General features: G+C 46.1%; 3 protein-coding genes across 3 annotated transcripts; all 3 read right to left on the bottom strand.

Annotated features, from left to right (window-relative positions):
- Positions 1 to 663: 663 nt before the first annotated feature.
- On the bottom strand, positions 664 to 4,238 carry prpf31 (PRP31 pre-mRNA processing factor 31 homolog (yeast)). Its single transcript, XM_076154856.1, has 14 exons — positions 4,048 to 4,238; positions 3,395 to 3,610; positions 3,249 to 3,309; positions 3,076 to 3,159; positions 2,879 to 2,976; positions 2,651 to 2,757; positions 2,359 to 2,528; positions 2,117 to 2,274; positions 1,944 to 2,033; positions 1,692 to 1,819; positions 1,529 to 1,601; positions 1,240 to 1,368; positions 1,048 to 1,146; positions 664 to 964 (listed from the first exon to the last, which is right to left on the bottom strand). The coding sequence occupies exons 2-14, from the start codon at positions 3,608 to 3,610 to the stop codon at positions 851 to 853; spliced, it is 1,527 nt and encodes a 508-aa protein (XP_076010971.1). The 5' UTR covers positions 4,048 to 4,238; the 3' UTR covers positions 664 to 850.
- An 830-nt stretch (positions 4,239 to 5,068) lies between these two features.
- Positions 5,069 to 11,689, bottom strand: LOC143003941 (uncharacterized). The gene is made up of 6 exons (XM_076154745.1): positions 8,096 to 11,689; positions 7,855 to 8,018; positions 7,637 to 7,770; positions 7,176 to 7,507; positions 6,999 to 7,083; positions 5,069 to 6,323 (listed from the first exon to the last, which is right to left on the bottom strand). Exons 1-6 carry the CDS (start codon positions 11,522 to 11,524, stop codon positions 6,190 to 6,192), a joined length of 4,278 nt encoding a protein of 1,425 aa, XP_076010860.1. The 5' UTR covers positions 11,525 to 11,689; the 3' UTR covers positions 5,069 to 6,189.
- Positions 11,587 to 21,363, bottom strand: lmtk3 (lemur tyrosine kinase 3). The gene is made up of 12 exons (XM_076154629.1): positions 21,273 to 21,363; positions 19,075 to 19,208; positions 18,492 to 18,618; positions 17,371 to 17,444; positions 17,081 to 17,199; positions 16,239 to 16,326; positions 15,239 to 15,387; positions 15,065 to 15,149; positions 14,842 to 14,963; positions 14,548 to 14,697; positions 11,924 to 14,441; positions 11,587 to 11,727 (listed from the first exon to the last, which is right to left on the bottom strand). The coding sequence occupies exons 1-12, from the start codon at positions 21,361 to 21,363 to the stop codon at positions 11,587 to 11,589; spliced, it is 3,798 nt and encodes a 1,265-aa protein (XP_076010744.1).
- Between the last annotated feature and the right edge of the window lie 14 nt (positions 21,364 to 21,377).

Below are 21,377 nucleotides of genomic sequence, written 5' to 3'. Positions count from 1 at the left end.
ATTTACCGCCTGATATTTCAAGTAAGAAAACGGTGAATGTGCACTGCAGCTGTTTACATGTAGAGTCAACCATAGATATGATGAGTCCTGCTGTTGGACTTCTGGACTGAAAACATGCCTCATTTGCCGTGTTCGTTCATCTGCTGCCATATCTGGATTGACACTGGCACAGATAATCTGGTGTTGTGAAGGTCGGAGCTCTGCTCCTCTTGGCAGCTTGAAAAGGGGGAGAGAGTTCAGAAACACTGAATATGTAAGATCTGTACTGTAGAGTTGAACATTTTGTTTTGTGTAAAATTATGATAATGCACGATTTTTGGGAGGGGCCTTCAGGATGTGTAAAAGGACAATATGGTTAATTTATGACAGATTTGCCTTTTATAGATTCTATTTTTTTTGGGGGGGGGGTTCAGAAAGGGAAGGTCAAATCAGAAATTGTTCAAATGTGAATTTCAAGACAATTTAAAGTCTGCATTAGATATGTCATAAAATGGGGTTATAACAGGATTGTAACATTTCAATAAATACTTTTATGAAATTACAAAGCAGTATGTGTAATGTCATTGCTGTGTGGAATCTGGATGCACTTCATTGTAGAAAACCTCCAGCTAACCGCCTCATGATCAGCTCATCATGCCACTATTTACAATACCAGGAGACGAGTCATGTCTGAATGTTGTTTATTAAAATGAAATCCACCTTCAAGTCAAACAAGTAAGAACAAAATACAGCAATAAGCACAATGTCAGACAATCTTAAAAAATATATCAGATAGCAATGTTTGCAATCAGCAGTGTAGTTTAGAATGGAGAAGCTACTGAGTGTGTGTGCGCGTGTTTTGGGGCGGTTGTCACATCTTTGCCTCCTTCTTGACCTTGAGGAACTCTGCCATGTTAGAGAAGTACTTCTGGTTGGCTTCAGCCACCTTTTTCTCTGCAGCCTGTGGATTTACGATCTCCAGCCCCTACAGAGAGAAGCAGAAACGTTGAGTGAACCTGTGTGATGTCCAAACTCTGTTCGATCAAACCGGGTGTTTATTGATTTTACCTGAAGAGGAGTGAAGGCTACACTGGAGCTGGTTCCTGACGAGCGGTCTCTGACTGTGGACTTCCCACCGTAGGTCATGCTCTGCTTCTGCAACGTCCTCTGATGTGCAAAGATACAAACAAGATGTGTTGAGACATCTGAGAAGAAGAAACCCTCAGTGACCGGAGGAGTCAAATGAGCAGGAGTGTTTACCTGGAGAGATTTGGAGATCCGAGCCTTGGTGGCCTCGTTGACCTGCGCCTGCCTGACCCGTCCACTGCCGCTCTTCCCCAGCTGACCCAGACTGAAGCCCAGATCCTCTTGATATGCATCATCTTCAATCTACAACACCGCAGCAGAAATGAAGAAGAAAGTCAGTCTAAAAATCCTCAAACTGATTGTTTGGATTTTATGCAGGACACTACACTTCCATCCTTCCAATACTAAAGAGCTCCAACAAAACACTCCAAACACGATGAAAGAAGATTCTACATTGACTGACCTCTGCAAAGGTCATCCTGTTAGCATGTTTCCTGATCTCAGTCAGCCCCAGACGCTCCTTCATCTTACGATACCTTCAGGGACAGAGATTGTGGAGTATTATTACTAGAAGGAGCTAGTGCGCAAGTTTGGTAACAGATTGATCCAGCCAACAGCTTCTCTACCTCCTTCCACCCCTCTTCTTCCTCTGTCCATCCAGAGGGGCCGGCAGTGGTTTGACCGTCTTCACTGGTGGAGGCTCCTGCCATTTGTCGAACTTTCTCTCTATTTCCTCTTTTAGATCATAGCCAACCTGCAACAAATGAAACAAAGGCTCATGCTGGAACAGTCGGAACTGAATCAAGGCAAAAGTAAATTGTGCAATACATTTATTAGCAAGGCAATCAGCTGATCATAGATTCAGTCTGGTACGTCACCTTGCCAACCGAGCTCTCATGGAAGCTGTCCACTCGAGAAGCCAGCGTGCATTTTGCAGCCACCAGACGAGCCGCTTTCCTCCTGAGGTCCTGAACACAACAAAGGCTCCATATTTAACAAGCTGCGGCGGGGAAAAAACACTAATACAAGGTAGAATATTGTTTTTACTGACAGGAGGGAGCGACTGCACGACATCGCAGTGATAGATGAAGCCGGTGTGCGGCAGCAGGGAGGTGCTGCTGAAGCCAGACAGCGTTCTCCTCTGAGCCCCCAGCAGCATCAGGTTGCAGGCCGGCATCTTGGACAGATTGGTGAGACCCCCGGCGATACCTGCAGCCGGAGAGGAGAGTGAGGATGAAGAGCAAGTCACAAACACAGAGAGAGAGAGAGCGAGGGAGACTGCCAGCATCTCACCCATGATTTTGGCAGCTGTTGACGCTCCGACGATGATGGACAGATTGGGGGCGATGAAGGACATCCTTGACTCTACGTAGTCGTAAATCCTGTGTTTAGACGTGTTGAGCTCCAGGGCCATGTCACACGCCTCCTCCAGCTGCTTCAGCTCATCCTCACTCAGCATCGTACTGGAAGGTAAAAACCACAACAGAGTCACGTTTTACTCCCCGCGCTTCTTTAAAGCAGAGAGTCGTTTGATTGGATTTGTTTACATCCACACAGACACCATGAGTCGTGTTTCCAGACTGACCCCTGTGTGGTGGAGGCGGTGACGCTGACCACCATGATGGTGGCGTTGGTCAGGATCTGCTGCAGAGCCTCATTGTTCTTGCATTTGTCCAGATTGTTTCCCAGTTCCTGAATTGAAAAAAACGCACACAGACACACAGCTCAGGCACTACAGTCTCACCACAGGGGGGCGCTGCCTTGCCCCAAAGTGGGTTTTTGGTGAAGCTGCCGATACCACGTCTCAACTCACCTTCACTGTGCGCATGTAGTCCAGAGAATCCGGAACCAGGGATTCCAACTCTGGGAACCTCTTGGAATACTTGTCCCTGGTAAACTTATGGATGATATCTGAAACCAAAGTAGAGAAGGAATAACATGAGTGGATACAAGAAGAACAGAAATAAACCCTTTTTTTATTGTTTTACCAGGCAAAAGCTGCCAACTTACTGAGCTCATTGTCGATCTCCACTGTGAGGTTATTAGCTGCTACGATCAGTCTGTACTCAGGATCAGACTCAACCGGGCCAGACACTGAAAGGAAACACAACTCATTTACTTCCATCCCTGATTGTAAGGAGATTCCGAGGTGAGGGAATGCTGCACAAACAGCTCACACTCACCCTCAGAGTTCTTGCGCTGCTTTCCAATATACACTGCGATTTTGTCGATGATCTCTGAAAACTGTGGAAACACAACGAGGTCATGCAGGAATGAACAGACCATAATATACAAATATCCGAACCTCTAACAGACTCTCTAAACTCACCTGTTTGCTGTTGCGTAGCTTGGCGATGGAGGCCACGCTCTCAGCTTTGCTGTAGTCCACCTCCATCTCCTCTGGGATGTCTTCCAGCCCTCCCCCGGTTCTTCCCTGGGCCGCCTCTCCATCACTCTCCCCTTCCTCTCCCTCTGGATAGAGACCATCCTCACCCTCGTCTCCGGCCTCCTCAAGATCAGCTAGGAGCTCGTCTGCCAAAGACATCTGTGGTAAGGCACACAAAGGGTGATTTAGAGATAAAATAACAACAGCAAGAGTACTTTTTTTTTTAACTATTCCTTTATTTTCTCTATTTTTAGATCTTATTGTTACAAGGTTGCCATGTGGAAATATTCATTTGCCAACAATATGAAAACTTATATATTCATCATTTATTGAGATTAAATAGCTTTCATTTTCAGAATTAGTCTTGGTTCAGTCTGTTAAAGGACAACGCAATGTAATAGTTTTTGTTTTGTATTAACACATGTACACTAGTCAAAACAACTGCTGCAGATAAGATCATAAACAGAGAAGAGAAGAGAAGAGAAGAGAAGAGAAGAGAAGAGAAGAGAAGTTGGTACAGTCCAGTGGATTAGCTTTAGCCGGTTAGCCAGTGAGATCGTTGGCTGAACGCAGCGCTTCCTGCTCTACACACTCACCTTGGCACTTCAACCTCCCGTCGTCTCAATTAACAAAACACAAATGTCTCCTACAGACTCCTGGAGCTGCTTCAGAAGTGAAACTGCTTTGATTATGCGATATTTATAGTTTTCATGCTGGTTAGTGCGCTGCTATTTGGTTGTTTGGCGCAGACGAAATACGTCATCCAAACAGCCGCACGGCTTTCTGCTTCTTCTTCTTCTTCTTTAGAGTTTATAAGCGGTTGGGAGACTAGACTAAACGCGCATTACCGCTACCTACTGGACTGGATGGGAACAGGTCATTCCTGCAGAAAACAAAGGTCTGTTCTCAGTAAGGCTATGGTTTAAATCTTCAGTCTAACGCACTCCCAACTGAGCTATTTCCGCTATTTCTGTCACTCAAAAAATATGGGCTTTTTACAAAATGACCCATTTGGTCCATGGCTACTGTGACATTTTTCCTGAATTTGATCAAAATTTTAATTTGCCCCAAACTTGCAGCAAATGATCAAATGAGCGCTCTTTCCTTGTCCAAGATATGGGCCTTTCACAGAAATTACCCATTTGGTCTATGGTTACTATGAAGCGCGATAATGATGATACCATTGCAGCCTGAAGGCTGAAAGCTCTCTCACTCCTTCTATGTCCAAGATATGGGCTTTTCTGGTTTTCTGTAGTTTTACAAAACGATGACCCTAACCCTAACTTTTTCAGAATTTTGTCAATATTCCCTAATTTGCCCCATGTTGGATTCATGGTAATGTGTATTTAAATTTTTGTGGTAGAAAAAATTGGTTTACAAAAAAATTCTATTATCAACCTAAAATTTCACGACCCCCCCCTGCAGTACCTCCACGGACCCCCTGTTGACCCCTCTAAAGTAAATGTGGCGCCCTGAGCAAAAACAATTGCCCACCCCTGAGTAAGAGCCTCACTTATTGTTTTTTGTTTTTTTTATTTCTTCTTGTTTATACAGTATCCCTTGAAAGCAATTCTTTAAAGAATACAGGTATTAACCCAACATTTAAACAGACTAAACAAATGGACTAATTGGACCTCGACTGCATGATGGACTGATATAAGAAAATTAGATAAATTAACAGATACACAAACAAATGGAGATATTTACAAATGAAAGGCGTCCATTTTTCATGCTAAGCTACATTAACTGTCATTAAACAACGTAAAAGAATGACATGACAGCTAAGAATTCATAGACATTAGAAAATAAGGAAGCATTACAGGACAAAGCTCCATACAGATCGGCATATATTAACAAGTAAAATTATACAAAATACTTTTTTTTTTCAGCAATTAAGACGTTAAAACGTGGGAAAATAATTTATTTGATATGAAGAGCTGGAGAGGATATAACCTGGATGCATCTTGTCCCAAACAAATGAAAATCAATTTATGCTAATTGAATACTAATAAGTAAATAATAAATACATAAATAAATACATGGTATTTTTTAAATTAATAAACAAAATATATAAATCAATAATCAAGTAGGAAACAGATTTTTAGAACTAAAGTATGAAGAAACAGCTTGTTTCATTTTTTCGTGCAGTCTAAGAATACATCTAAAATCAAACAGCTCTAAAATGATATTGTATACACTTGTATTACAATATTTGTACAAATGTTGAGTATTCTCAAATACAGGAGTCAAGCTATTTCTCTTCCAAACTGCTGCCTACAAGAATAACTGACTGCAATGAAAAACATTTTAATAAAGAGAGGACAGGAATCCAAGTGTTTACATAGACAAACGAATGACTAAAGAAAGTGCATTCCCCACACACCAGGGGAGAAATACAACAGAATGAAGCAGAAACGAGAAGGTAAGCTGGTACACAGCAAGACTCCCACTGCATAGCTGTCAAATCTGTTTCAGATTTTACAAAGCTCCAGGCTCCTCATCCCCTGGCATATGCTGCCTCTTCTTAAGATTTTTGTAGCCAAAGGCTATGAATAAACTCTGTAAACAGTGGCAAATAGGAGCTCGACCACCCCTGTCATACAAAGTCCTGCTGCTGGTAAAACCTGGAATGTGTCCAGCTTTTAGAACGGGAGTCTTTTCTTTCAGTTGCCTATTCAATAAAAAAAATAGCCTCTGAGTGAGTGGCCGGTTCAGCTCTAATGGTTCCCATGATGACATCACACCAAGTGGGAGTCATCAGCAGGGCTGACAGTAAAACGCGAAGGTGTCACTGGATTGGTCCCCATGGGCGACCTTGGTTTGATTGACAAGTCCTCTTTCCGTTTTGAATCTTTGCTTTTGATGTGTGCCCCTAAGACAAAGACAAATAAAGTCAGCACTATTGTAACACTCCTAACATTAAAAACATCAACACTTGGACAAGAAGTACTAAACACAACAGAGGAAACAAATTCCTTTCTTCATCTATATTTATATGCAAGTTACAGCAGTGCAAACTATTGTATTTTCCAGTTAAAAATAACATTCTTTCAAGTGTTCATCTGTAAAGGCTCTAAAGCATCATGAGAGCATCTAAATCTGGTGTTAGTGCATTTCTGTATTTGCACAGCCCAGAGGGATTTTCGAGCACAAACCATCATTAATCAGTGAAATGAAGCAATCAGTGTATGAGGTGGAGAGTGGAAGTCAAGAGACCTGGGTAAAACGTGTTGGGAAACACCACTCGAGCATGCAGGCTTGCTTGCTTGAGTAGAGGATTTATGTCTCCCCCTGTGCTACATGTCAGAGTGTAGGAGGGATAATTACATAAGATTAATCCTGGCTGCATATCTGGAGAGGGGATGGGTGAGCTCAGGGTGCTCTTTTGTTGTGTGGGTACAGGTCGGGGCTGTCAGGTTTTATCACGTCATTCACGGGCTCAAAGAACAATCCGATCATCCAAGAAGGCAAACCAGGCAGATGCACGCTCTAAAAATGTCACCCTCATCTTGTGTGTTTGATCAGGAAGGGAAGTTAATGAATTTACCATGTAAATCCAACTTGGTGCTTTTGACAGACACTGGGGCTGGGCTAGTAGGAGCTGAAGTGCCCAGCTCATTTGTTGGGGTTTCCTGTAGCAAGAAACAGAAAGAGAAATGTCAGACCATTTTTATTCCATCGCATATGAGCTGCTACTAAACTCATGTGAATGTGTGGAATATACCTGATCAAATAGATAGACGGTGACATCATCAAAAAATGACACATTTCTTCCTCTGTCCCTTTCTCTGTCCGTCGGTTCCTTGGGCGACTTCAGCAGACTCCTCAGGCCGACGCGTTTGTCAACATCCGTCTCTGTGACCACAATCACCCTTCGCGAACTCTCGTCCTCCTGCTCGTCTTCCTCCTCATCGTCTGGGTCACTTCCCGATGACAGACCTCTGCGTCTTCCGATCCGACCTCCGATGCCCCCATCACCGAATCCTCCTTTGGCAGTGGGCAGGGGAAGAGTCAAAGCCAGAGGAGGGAGTGCCAGAGACAGACGGGCAAGTTTTGCTGTGAAAATGAGAGCAGGGAAGAGATTGTTTACCCATCTGCATATAATAAGCAATATAGAAGTACATGCCATGTATAATCTCAGTAATAGTGACTCCTGAGTGACAACCAGCATCAAGATGAAGATACCTTTCATGGCCTGGTTAGCAGGTGGCTGAGGGGCTGTAAACTCAGGTTGCTCGATCACAGTAAGTGGCTCAGTTTTAGTTTCGTCAGACTCATTGTAGGCCTGAGGGCTGGGGGCGACTTCCTGCTCCTCATGACTGCAGCACAAAACAAAGTTTTACACATGAAAGAAATGAATCTTTCAAAATATTCTTTTTTATTATGTGGAGTCAGCATCCCACCTCTCATATTCTTTCCCGTCGTTCACAGTGAGCGGCTCATCTTGGCTGTCTCTGAGTTCTTCCCCCCAGGGCCGAAGCGTCACAGTGTCTTTGACAGTCGAGCCCCAGAGGACGTTTGTTTGAACGTTTTCGCTGAGGGAGAACTGCAACCTTTCCTCACACACCTGAAGCAACAAAAGGACACAATAAAGAACAATTCTGCCAAATATAAATCAAGAAGTTAACATACACACACACATACCTGCATCATGAGGCCATTCTTAGTCGTCATCTTTGACAGAGATCCCTGGTCCTGCACCTCAGACGTGTGGCTCTGCATGTCATGTGTTTCCTCTTGAGGTGACAGCTTGATTTCTGAATCTTGGCCAACATGTGGTGCCGACTCAGCCAGCTTATCAGAGTTATCAAAGCTCCCATCAAGGCCCTCTGTCAAATTGAACTTGTCCCCGTCAGAAGAGGAGCTCTGTGTGTCTTCAATCTTAGTATCACCACCACTGCTTGGTTTCTGATCAGGTGTTTTCTTGAAAGACTCCAAGAGTTCTAGGTTGTCCAGGAAAAGGTCTCCTAGTGTGTCTCCTTCATCCCCAGATATGCAGCACAGTTTTTCTAGTTTTTCAAAATCCTCTAGGGCCTCCTCATCTAAATCTTTCCACTCAGAGATCAATAGTTCTGGGAGAGCTTGGAGGGGTTGTTGGGGCAAAGACGGGCTGGCAGTTGGTGTTTTCTGGAAAAGATCATTTTGGTGATCCTGATTTCCTGTGTTAGTTGTAAGGTCACTCTCACTGTCCAGTGTTATAAGCACAGAAGAGAGGTTTAGATTGGCTGAGATCCCTTTACTCTGGGTTGCAGCAGGTGGGACCTCTTGCAGTGGAGGCTCGCAGAAGGCTGGGCTGTGAGCTGGAGAGATATACGGCTCTGTCTCAGTGCCAGCAATAAAGTCTTCCAGATTAATGTGACTAATAAAGTCCTCTGCTTCTGTAACTGACGGCGGAGGACTTGGGAAAGAGTCGTCTAAACTCTCAAGTTTATCATCTTGCACATCGAGGTCTATGCTTGGTGGCGGACTTGGAAAATCTACCGAGCTGAAGTTGTCTATCTGTGGGTAAGATGGATCTGTCTCCTCCTGCATCCCAAAACCAATGTCACCAGGAGAAGATGTGGAATTGAATGGAAGGGAGATGTCTCTAGAATCCTCCTCCATGTTCACAGTGCTCATTCTTGCCTCTACGTTCGGCCCGGCAAGCCATGGACCCATTTCTGTCTCTGAGTCTACGGCTGATTCAACATTCTGGAGGTCTGAAAGGTTCTCGTGAGGAGCTTGAGGGATGCAAATTGATACATTGGATGTTTCATTCTCTAAAGTGCGACTGACGCAGCTCTCTAACTCTACATCTGTTTCTTCACTTACATGCTCAGCTGGCAGCTCCTCCGTCTCGAGTGTGCAGACGTGATTCTGTGACCATTTGTTAAAGTTCTGATTCTCCTCCTCCACTACAGGGTCTATCTGATCTTCCCTGACTATTGCTGTGCGTGATGAAACATGCTTCGCTCCTTGTGCCGAGGTTTCTTGCTCTGGGATTTCTATGTTCTCAACCCCAGTGTCCAACTTTTCTTTTTTCAGTTCTGTGTCGAAATTGTTTGTGTTGATTTCTTTGAAGTTCTCAACATTTTCCTCTTGTTGGATTTCCGCAGCTGGAACATCTTGTTGGTTGGCAATGTTATTGGAATCACACTTTTCTTTGACTCCAAGATGGCCAGCGTGCCCCTGCATTTCATCATTCCATGTTTCTTCACAGCCCTCTAAGACAGCAGGGTGAGGTTCACTTCCTGCTAGTTCATTGTTTTCTTCAGTCTCCCAGAATTCTTGATCCACCACAAGTTGTTCCCTAACTTCCCAGGCTTTATTACTGAAGCCAGACAAGAATTCAGATCCAAGGTCAATCTCCTTGTGCCTCTTCTCTGGCGATGCCCACTGATCGTTTTCATGGGGCCACATGTGCAAGTCCCTTTGTGTATAACGGTGGCAATCAAATTCTTTGTTCACCGCACCGTCTCTTCTCTCTTCTCCCTCCTCAAGAGTGTCCCATATATTTTTTGTTGTCAGATCCTCAGAGGAGTCTTCATCCACACCGTTAGCAGACGCCATCTTCCCGTCTGTACTCTCTCCCTCTCTCTGGGGTGACTTTTCCGTGGTGGCATTGCTCAGCTCTGCAGCGGCCAGTTGCTTGTCAGTATCTGTTGCGACCTCTGGTTTTGTGTCCTCTCTGTCCTCGGTGTAGTGCAGGTTTCTCAGGCCCAGCTCATTCTGGTCTGTGTGCTGCATATATAAGCCCTCTTCATGTCGCTCAGGCTCGTCCGCACCCTCTTCCACCCAAGAGGAACATGTCAGATCACTCGCTTTATCGTCCACAGACTGTCCACCACTTGACTCCACTATAGATTGTGTATTATTGCAAAGTGTGTCATCGCTGGTTTGAACTCCGTACACTTTGTATAACCTGGACTCTCTGTTGTCAAACTGGGCGTTTTGTTCAGAGAGATCATTGTGTGTCTCTGTGTTCCCTTGGTTACCTGGTCTCAATATGGAATCATCGGACTGACTCCCGGACAGAGACTTGATCAAACTCTCTTCCTCAGCGACACTCTTGGAATGTAGATCAAGGTTTTTGTCGTCAGAGTCGTGATATTCGGTCATTTGGGACAGGATGCCGTCTGTGTAGTGGTTATCTATCGGAAATCCATCGCGGTTTGGGAGACCTTTCAGTGGCTCCTCGTCTAATTTTGAGAACAACTTATCGATCAAGTCGGCACAGTCCTTAGCATGAGGATCACCAGAGAGCACCCCTGACTTGGTCTCTCTGCTGTCTCTCTGTGCAGATTGTAGCCCGTTGCCTAAAATATCTTGGTGATTGCTGATGTCATTCTTAGGAGCATTTTCATACATAACCGTCTCAATATCTGTCATCTCTCCCGTCACGGCTCTGCTATCTAAAGTGTTTGTATCGTTTCTTAAGGGGCTTTTCCCGCCCGTCTCCCCCTCCTCCTCAACCTCAGTTCTTTCCTCTATTCCCGTCAGTGTCCCCCTGTCCCCACCCCGACTGCTGCCAGGCCTGGAGACACTAACTCCATCGCCGCTCCTCCTGTTCAGCCCGTCGCCCTCCCATTCACTGTCTGAGAAGTAGGCAGAGTCTCGATGTGGCGTCTCATTTCCCAGCGCCCTCCATCCACTGCTTCCCCCTCCTCCTCCCGACCACGAATCGCTCGGTGTGAGGCCGTCCGCCGAGCTGGAAGTCATGGGCGACAGGACGGAGTCTGTAGGCGTGACCAGTGAGATATCGGAGGATGGGTCCCAGTCTGGAGTGCCTGGAGTGGCAGCAGGAGTGGGTGCCTGTTGAGTCGAGTAGCTGTTTGCTTGACCACTGTCATTGTGTCGTTGTGCATTGTCTCTTTCACTCTGCTGGATGCTTTCATTATTTTGGCAATATAAACTCTTAGAGCTCTCTGAATCACCCACTTGGATGTTTTCAGCATCATTTGCAGAAATCAGATCACATGATATGGTGTCAGTCCTTCCACATGTTTGACCTCCTCTCTCAGGGCTGCGTTCCTCTCTCATCATCTCACCGTTCCCCACAGCAGGAGCCCTTTGACTCTTCGTTTCTCTTGTCATGAGTGATTTGTCCTCTTGTAGTAGCACATTGTTGAATGATTCTGCAGCACTCTCAGTAGAATTCACAGAGGCATGTTGTGAAAGTTCTCTCCCCCTTGGCTCTCCTCTGGCAGGTAAGGCGGGGCCAGCTGCACAGTCCTCTTCCTCCTTCTGACATGTCGTGAGCGTTTGGTCGTGTAGAAAGCCGTTTTTAGGCATGATTTCTGAAAAGACAAAATCAGCAGCTTGGCAGTGGGGAGCTGAGTTGGGTGCAGCGTCAGCAGTGTCCTGTGTTGTGTGTGAATCATCGCTACCTTGGCTGTCCTCTTTAGCCAATTGTTTATTTGCTCCTATATGAAGGATGGGGATATCAGGTCTCATGGTGACCTTTATCTCACTCTTTTTGGCACGCTTGGTAACCTGCGCATAGATGGCCTCAGTTTGTGCGTCCTCTTTGCCTTTGTTAGATGCTCGTACGGAGCTTTCTGACTCAAACCTGATGGTCTGAGCGGAGTTAGGGTCGATACATATGGACTCATACTCAGGGGAGAGTGGAGTGGGGGAGTACGCGGACTCCTCCTCCTTGCTGGTTGCTGAAGCATTTTGTCTCGATATGATTTCAGTCAGAAAGGTTTCTGCTGACTGGATCTCCTTCAGAAACTCCTCTCTGGTCATCTCTGTTCTCTGTGGCTCCTTCTCAGGTCGCTCCAATTCAGACTCCGGCGCCCCCACGGAGATCTCAGAGAGGAGCGAGCGAGACCTCCGCATACCCTTTGAGTAGGCCTCCTCAGCCTCGGTGTATGAGGGCAGGCCAGGGGCGCAGACGTAGGGCCGCAACCTGGATCCTGCAGGATAGAGGTATTTTACTGGGTCATCCTCTGTCTCTCCCTTCAGATCTCCCTCTATCCTTCCTGTGTCTATCTCTGTGAGGAAAAGGTCCCTCTGGAATGATTCTTTCGTGACTGCACTGTCCTCCTCTGTTCCTGTCGTGTTTGTTTGCGTCTCCGCTCCCCATGAGTGTCCTGCTGAGCCCAGCTCTGTGATCAGTGACTGGGACCTCCTCATCCCCCGGCTGGGTAGGACAAAGTTCCCCCATATCTCTCCATCCGAGGTGTCTTCCTTCTCTTCTTCCCACACTGTCTCTGGTTTGGACTCATTGCACTCTGTCACACTGGATATCTCTGTCAAAAACAGATGCATGGGGGATTCCTTGGCAGCGGCCACACGATCTGCCTGAAGTTCAGCATCTTCTCTCCAGATGGCAGGTAGGATGGTGTCGAGACGTGACTGTGTCCTTTTCATGCCCCTGCAAAAGAGCTCTGCGGTGGCCGGGTCTGCGTCTTCAGACAGACTGGAGTGAGGGACATCAGCATTGACACTGGATCTCTCAGGGGACATGAATGGAGAGTCATCCTCGTCTGAGTAGGTGGGACTAGACGATGAGTGCCTTTCAATCTGGGGGTTTGTGGACTGAACGCGAGGTAAAATACGGTAGACGGGACGCAGGGGGTTTTCTCGACGGACAGGAGAGTCAAAGTCTTTTACGCGCGAGTGAGACGACACCTTGGAGTTGTGCGATGACGATACATTCCTTGCACTGTTCTCTCTGTCTGACAAGTCACAGGATAGCGGGTCTCTATTATATTTCTGCATCTGAGTCTTGCTGTATCTCGAGTAAGTGTCAGCTGTATTGTAGTTAGGGCAACTTCTCTGTGGTTTCGAGTGGGGAGGGAGAGGGGGAGGATACATTTGAGGTGGGGGGTAAATGGGATGGCTCGCTGGCGGCAGGGAGGGGGAGAGGGACGGGGATGGAGGTAGAGTCTGACGGGACCGATGGAGCCCCAGGTGATCAAAAGCGGAGGGAGGGCAGCTGCTCATGTGATGAGGGTCCGTCTCAATCTTTCCACCGATGGTGTAGTGAGGCAATCCTCTGTGATATCCTATGGGAGGGGCAGGGAGAGGGCGTGAGTGGTGCTGGGTGGCTGATGACATGGACATAGACCGAGGCTTCGGAGGGAGGACTGGGGCTTGAGTGCTCGTTGAGGCGTCACCGCTGCTGCTCCTTTTCTTCTCCTCCTCATCGTCGTCCCCGAGATCGACTACTGAGAAGTCAGTTACTCTGCTTGAAGTGTCTCTGAATTCTGCCACACCCATGTTGGGCACCTTGACCTGCACCTCACTTGATCGAACAGTCTGGATCCCCCTGCGTCCTGCAGCCCCACACCCTTCAGAGGAACAATAGGGGACGCGGTCCTTCCCCAGCATTCCACTACGCATCTCCACCAACTCCACGTCTCCAGGGCAAATCGAGTCAGAGCGAAAACAGGGCTCTGCCTTCCCTTTAAGTGTTGGCGACTTGTCCTGGGGTGTGTGCTCCTCTAATCGGATGTAATACTCACTGGCAAGGGAAGGGCTACGGGCACTTATCACCGGGACAACAGTGGGAGTGTCCAGTGACTGTCTGTGGTTATTGTTCACAGTCGGAATTGGCTGAGGAGGCGGAAGAGGTTTGTAGCCTCTTCTTGCGTGGGCCTTCTCCCAGAAATACTCAAAGTTCAAACCTTTGCTGGTCTCTGTGACTGTCAGGATGTCATCCAGTTCAGATGAGGACGGCGTGATACAGTTCCCCACAGGGTCCAGCAGGGGGTAGGAGTTGTCTCTGTCGTCCCTGCTGTACTCCCTCTCTCTGTGCCGCTCATTTGCTGCAGCCTGGAAAGCAGGCGGACGCAGCAAGTCCCAGCGTCTTTCAAACGACTCTTCACTCTCTCCTCTCCTTCCTCTGCTCTCCTCATACTCCTCGTCCTCTTCATCCTCCTCACCAACACTCCTTCTCGTCATTCCTCGCTCAGCAGCCAAGAGGGAGGACAGCAGAAGGAATAGTTCAGCCACAGAGGGTCGCTGGGATGGCGGTAGCCAGCAGGACTGCATGATCTCATACCTGAGGCAAGAGAGACATGATTATGGCACAATTATAGCATCATCCCCTTTCATTAACATAACCATTACTTCTGCAAGGATCACTTAGGGGAGGAGTGGTCACCAACCAGTAGTCTGCATGGGAGAGTTTGAGTCTGGGCTGGGCTAAAGTGATCTGTCGCTCCCTAATGACAAAGGTCAGCACCTCTTCATCACTCAGGTGTCTGTGGGGCTGAGAGCCAAACTCAAACAGCTCCCATATAACCACACCTAAGGACCTGCAGGACGAGAGAGAGGAGGAGTGGGAGGGGTAGAGATCATTGTATTTTTATAGTGACACTTTGTGCAACAGTCAAGCCTGAGAAACTTTTTAGGAACAATAAAGTAAAAAGACATTCTGCTGTAATGGTTTTATAACATACCACAAGTTACTGCTCTTTGTTTGGTCAGTAACTATGAGAGATCCTCTGTACTCCTCCAGCAGCTCAGGAGCGATCCATCGTAATGGGATCCATAGCTTGTCTGGAGTTAAGTAATAATCCTCCTTCACAAAAACATACCAAGAAGAAATGTAACTATATTCAATGATATGCTGATGATACCTCAAATACATTCTCATCAAAAGTTCTCATTCTCAAACCTCACCTTATAATGATTGTGTGACAGGCCGTAGTCTCCTATCCTTACAGTGAGGTCTGAGGTCAGCAGGCAGTTTCTTAATGCAAGATCACTGTGTAAGAGGGAACACAAAAGTCACCCACGCTGGTCCGGACCACAGATGGATCCGGTTCAGAGAGCACACCTGTGACCTTGACTGACCTGTGGATGTAGTTGTTTTCGTGGAGATGCAGCAGGCCTGAGGTGATCTCAAAAGCCATTCGTTGCAGAGTCAACAGGTCACGGGTCGGCAGGTCAGGGGTCATCCCATCCGATTTGCGCTGAGCTCGCAGGTACCTCTTCAGGTCACCCTAGTGGCATCACAGCAGTAATTCAGCCTCTGACTTAGTATGGACTCAAAGTCGCTGCCAGTTTGTTGTGCATAAGTGTGTGGAACAAGTATTTTACATTTGTAGCCTGCTGCTAAACTGCAAATAAAAACTTGCAGGCAACACCGCACAGGCAAAGAGGGTATTTGTGACTTTGCCAATAAATACGTTCCCTTTTCGGTGTTTTTCCATCACATGGCTTTAAGGGCCGCCAGGGAATTGGTAATGAGCTGGCAGCCTTTGTGATAGTCACTGGGCTCCAGGAAGGGCGAGGGAATAAAAAGAGAAGTATATCAAATGATGACAAATATCCCATAGGAGAGGGCGATGGGAGACTTTATCGTGCGGCATCACAGGAGTCTGGGAGGACTCCAGTGTTGTTTGGTTTCTCTTGCAGTGTTGCTGTGATTGATCTAAATGTGTCTGTGTTCGTCCAGTCATATCATTTTTTTTTAACCAGTCACTGATGGTGCAAGCAGAAGGAAGGAAAACAAACAAATCTGACGGATTCAAAACAGATTTCAGTGATCTGGAATTGTGTAATCGTCTCAAACAGGAGCAGGACTTTGAAGTAACTAAACCACCAACACCTGCAAGCCAGCAACAAAATAGGTGCAGCAGTAAGAGAGTGTATTTTTTCTTTCACTTAAAGAGCTGAAAGGGTCCTAAAGGTTATTTACTCTATCTGTCGGTCTGAAAAATCCCAACAGCATTTTCCAAACAAGGTCTGACACACATTTCTGTGTTTGCAGTGGTGACTTTTTAACTTCAAAGTTCAAATCTTTCTTTACTCCGTCTGCCCCCTGATGTTCAGACGGCTGCCTTCTGCTTACCAGTTGACAGAACTCCATAACCAAGAGGAAAGGGATGTTCTCATTGCACTTCCCTAAACACTGAAGGATGTTGGGATGTTTAAGGCTCCTGAGGGGAGAAAGGGAATGCACAGAGAGAGAGAGAGAGGAAGGGAGGGAGGAGAGGGAGAGAGTAAGTATCAGACAGAGACAGAGAGAGGGAACTGTGTGAGTCACTGCAACAAAGAATAGAAAAACCTGAGTGAAGGCTGGTAAATGAAATGGAAACAGAAAGAATTTGTGTTTTGTGTAATTGTTTGCAGTTGTGTGAGTGTGTGTGTGTGTGTGTGTGTGTGTGTGTGTGTGTGTGTGTGCATGTGTGTGTGTGCATGTGTGTGTTTGCATCAGATATAAAACTGGGGCAGAAAAGGTGAGAAGAGAGAAAGATAACAGGACAAGTGGACGGTGTGTACCTTAGAGAGATCAAGAGAAACAAGGTGTAAAAGAGACAGCATGTGTGTGTGTGTGTGTGTGTGTGTGTGTGTGTGTGTGTGTGTGTGTGTGTGTGTGGTTATGGCCCTTTGTACTATGGGTTTTGGACGTATCAAAAAGAAGAGACAGCTTGTCCTTGTACAAACTAAGGCTGTGCAGAAGGATGCAATCAAGTGTGTGTGTGTGTGTGTGTGTGAGAAATAGAGGGGACAGCCAAAATGCTTCTTGGATTCCTTCCTACTAAGTGGGTCAGTCTAGTACTCATCTGTACTCATTGCATTTGCCGGCAGCAATGCCACTCATCCGAATTCCCCAACAAAACTTCCCACAAGATCTTAATAATGTTCAACAGACACAAAATGGCAGCTCGTGTCCCCCGTCGTGTCTCCTACCTGTACGGCTCGGACTCGGCCAAGAACTTCCTCTGCTCCAGAGGACTGGCACTGACACGCAGTTCCTTCACCACAGCCTGAGAGGAGCTGCAGTCACACAGCACCTCAGCCAGGATCACCTAGGAGAGAGATCAATAACATGGAGCAGTGCCCAGGAGACGGAGACGGAGACAGAGTGCAGCAATGAAACAAATGCTCTAAGGTAGGACTACGTGAGGGACACGTCTCTTCATATACTACGTCAAATCAAGCACGTTATGTTATCTGAATGCAGAAGCGTATCGTCTCACCTTTCCAAACCAGCCATTTCCTATCTCCTGTAGATAGTTTAACGTGTGTCTTTTGAAACACTGAGACTTAGAATCTGCAAAGGCAAAAGAGTTGAAAAGGGGACGTAAGTCAAACAGGCTCTTTTGTAGTTTGGACATAAATCATCTAAACAGAATAAAGGGACAAAAATCATGGCAATACATTATTTACACTTCCTCGCAGGGTTACAGGTACATTTCTTACATCACATATGTTGCACTGTGCAGCGACTCAAACATGAGAGAATAACTAACATCCTGACAAAACTCCATCTACTAATATCCACACTGGAATGTTGTCAAATCAACTTATTGTTTGACATTATTTTCAGGTAAAAAGATCATTTCCAATTCAGTTTCAATACAAGTCAAGTTGAAATGTGTAGTTCCCACTTCCAGGCTCTATTTCAGTCCTCCACACTCATTAGTTCTTGTGACTTGATGAAGAGTTGCTTGATAGCCTGCTGAGCATTCATTAAACTCATCCAATTACTGTAATTGGGTTAAAACTATCCAGAAAGCCTTCTTTTATCTGTGTGTGAGGAAAGCTAGATGATGGAGAGAGATGGTGCACATTTGTGTGTGTTGAGCCAAACCAGGAGTTCACTCCATGTACAAAGCAAAACAAAGTTAAAGGAGGATAGAATCCAGTTTAACCCCTTAACTATACCGGTAAAATGAGCTAAGTCTGTCTTAATGAAGTGTCTGTTCCATGAAGCACCTATACAAAATGTTTTCTCTGATTCTGTAAAGTTAACCTGTTGAATTTTCCATGAAAACAACAAATCAAATAACAACAAATCGGCAAATCAAATCAAATCAGCCGAATGGCCAACTTGGTGCACTGACACTGAGCTTTATAGGTTCACAGTTTCCAATCCACCCAACTTCAGCAGAGAGTCCAACTGCTACTTGGCTTAATACTTTTAATGGATCCACATTGGCGATTCAGACAACAAGCCCAGAGGAAGTACAGCAGAATACATAAGCAGCAGAGTGCGGCTTTAAGAACTGGCCATAATGAAGATAAAGTTTTTTACGGCTGTGCAATTAATTATCGTCTCATGTGGACAGTGGGTTCTTACTTCCATCCTGTGAGACGCCGCAGCTGTGCCTGTCTCTGACCGGCAGGGTGTAGACCTCCGGGAGGGAGGGACAGGAGGAAAGGCTGTCCTCCTGGATGGGACTGGAGCCCCCTGAGCACTCCTCCCCGTCGGCATTGTCAAACTCCTGCTTGACCCGCAGCGGCGAGGGAGACGCAGAGAAATCACAGTGAAATTAAAAAATAATCAACAGTGTTATGCTAAACAACACACTTGAATTTAGCAGTAAGCATCAAGGGCAGACAAGGAGAGCGCAGTCATTCTGAACTAATGACACCCTGTCTGCATGCTAAACAACAACACTGTCAGGTCAACACTGGGAGGCTTATTTAAGATTAGAATGAGACATGATTATTGGCCATTTCTGCCTCATTAAGTTGGAATCATTGACTTGTGTTTATCAGGGAGTCTGTTTTCATGTCCATGCCAAATCCTCTTCCACATAACTTCAGACAGCTGCAGTTAATCCCACTATTCTTTACGCTGCACTCAAGCTTATATGGGAAACCGCACAGGCATGCAAATGGTGTGAGGAGACTAAAATCAGAGAGGTGAATAAATCTCTTACATGTTGAAGACTTACATTGAATCCCACGCCTCCTCTCTTACAGCACAGGCAGGTGAGGAGCAGCAGAACAAAAGACACAAGCCCCGAGCAAGAGATGAGAATGACGACGTAGGGTGGAGGAGAGAGGGACGCGACCCTGGACTGAGAGACTGAGAGGCAGGTGGAGGGAAGGGGGAGAGAGGCAGAAATACAAGGGAGGAAAGGATTTAATACTTCTATTCAGGGAGCTTGTGCTTCTATAAGGGGGACACACTGTGAGGTGGATCAGTGAGAAGGAAGAGAGACTTCATTGGATGAGAAAAGAGTAAAGTCTTGTTACTTAGGTGTTTTGTTTAGAGGGAAACCATTGGAGTGTTTTCTTAGTGGCAGGTTTTGGATACAGTGGAGAAACCCCAATGGACAGTTGGTATCAGGGGGAAAAAGCAGAAAAAGACAACAAAAACATTTTCTGAATCCATAAAAAGAAACAGAGAGACTTGAATTAAAAGTTTGAAAGTGGGAGAGAGAGAGAGAGAGAGAAGAGAGAGAATACCATTCCAGTAAGGTCAAAGCACAGGGAGGGGAGAAGTATCAGAAATGGCATTCCACTCAGGAAAACACAGTTAAAAAGCAGGGGGGAGAGAGAGGGGGGAGGGGAGTGCCTGGAGCTGTCATTTAGGTAAGAGGAGCGCTAACTGGGAAGGGGTGGAAACTGGAAAAGAATTACTGAAATCAGGAAGGTTTACTCAGGTGAGAGAGGGAGGGATCGGGGCATTTTGAGATTTGTACCTCAACATGGTCGATTGTGAGAAGTGAACCATCTGTAGAAGAAAAGGGGCAGGGGAGGGTGGTTAAAGACCCTTCAAGTGTGACCTAAAGGCTGCATTTCAATACTGTAGACAAAGCTGTAGGAACAATGACACCTTGGAATACCCAGAGGGTGTCCTGAACATTCAAAAAAAACATTTTCTGTGACATCATGGGGATGATATTTGGTCATTTCTATCTAATAATGTCTCAAACTGCTCATACAAACTCCCCAAACACATTCATTCACTGGGCAACCATGATGTCAACACGTTATACCTTAATTGCAAAGCACATAATCATTCAGTTGTTGGGTAAATACAGTTAAAATAGGATTTAACATTTAAAGTTTAGGTCTAAGCTGTTAAATGATGTTTATTTGTAAGGTCCAGTGTGATTAACACGTTTGGCTCTTCTCCCCTTTTCTCTGCCAAATCTTACAAAACCTTGAACAAACACATAAAGACATCAGCTTTCACTTATTCCACACGAGAGCAAATGTATAACCGGGGGTGTGTTTAGCATATATACACCACCTATGGATGTAAGATACTCAGGTAGAAAATCAGGCCGAATGAATTTGAGGAAATTACCAGTGAGTTATTTCAAAATCAGTTAGGATAAATAATTGTCAGACCGTATGTTGTGATTCTGCCATTTTTCTTATCATTTTTGCTGCAAAACAAGTGAAATCCCAATCCTCCCCTGTGAGTGTAGGTCATCAAAAACACGAGCGGTGACTCAAAAGCCTGATGCTCCATTCCTGTGCAGTGTAATTCTTTCATCTTTCCCTAGACAGATGTCCAGACAGACACTGCATGTAAAACAGGAATCTAACACAGGGGCCTTTTCCACCAGCAGTCTCCTATCAAAACAATGCGCCCCTATACAATGACTGCACACATTACACAAACACAGCACACACGCGCGCGCGCGCGCACACACATACACACACACACACACACACGCACACTGGCACATTTGGAGGAAGGAGCCATGTGTGGAAAATAATATCATCTCTGAAACACGTCAGGCGGTCTTTATAATCTGCAGGTTATTTATAGATGTAATATGTCGGGTTATAAATGCTGTTTCCGCCAAAAGCATCATCGATTTTAAGGGGCCGTAATCCCAAACAGCAACAATATTTTGATCGCTGCATGTAAATATGGTTCGCAGGCATCACACACACACAGCCCGGATCCTGTTTGGATGAAGTCAGACACGTACTGCAATAATAACCCGCTGATCATACTGTTTACAATACAGAGGCCTGTTCATAAGCCAGCACACTGACTATACATCCCCCCCGCTCTCTCGTCCTTTCTCCAGCATCCCTGGCATGTTTTCAAACCCCCCACCTCCTCCTCCCCTTCCTCCATCCCTCCCTCCCTCCCTCCTCTTCTTCCACTCCACCACCGGCTCACCTTCTCTCTGCGGGGCTCCGAGGGCTCTCTCCGGGCTGAAGTACGACATGGTCCCCGCCAGCGCGACCATCACCCAGCAGTGTGGCCGCATCGTCGCGTCCGGAG

This window comes from Genypterus blacodes, unplaced genomic scaffold (assembly GCF_046128005.1).
Source record: "Genypterus blacodes isolate CSIRO-AG114 ecotype Tasmania unplaced genomic scaffold, CSIRO-AGI_Gbla_v1 ptg000063l_1, whole genome shotgun sequence".
NCBI classification, from domain to species: Eukaryota; Metazoa; Chordata; class Actinopteri; order Ophidiiformes; family Ophidiidae; genus Genypterus; species Genypterus blacodes.
The sequence above is the reverse complement of the archived record's forward strand: the minus strand, read 5'-3'. Positions and strand labels throughout refer to the sequence as shown.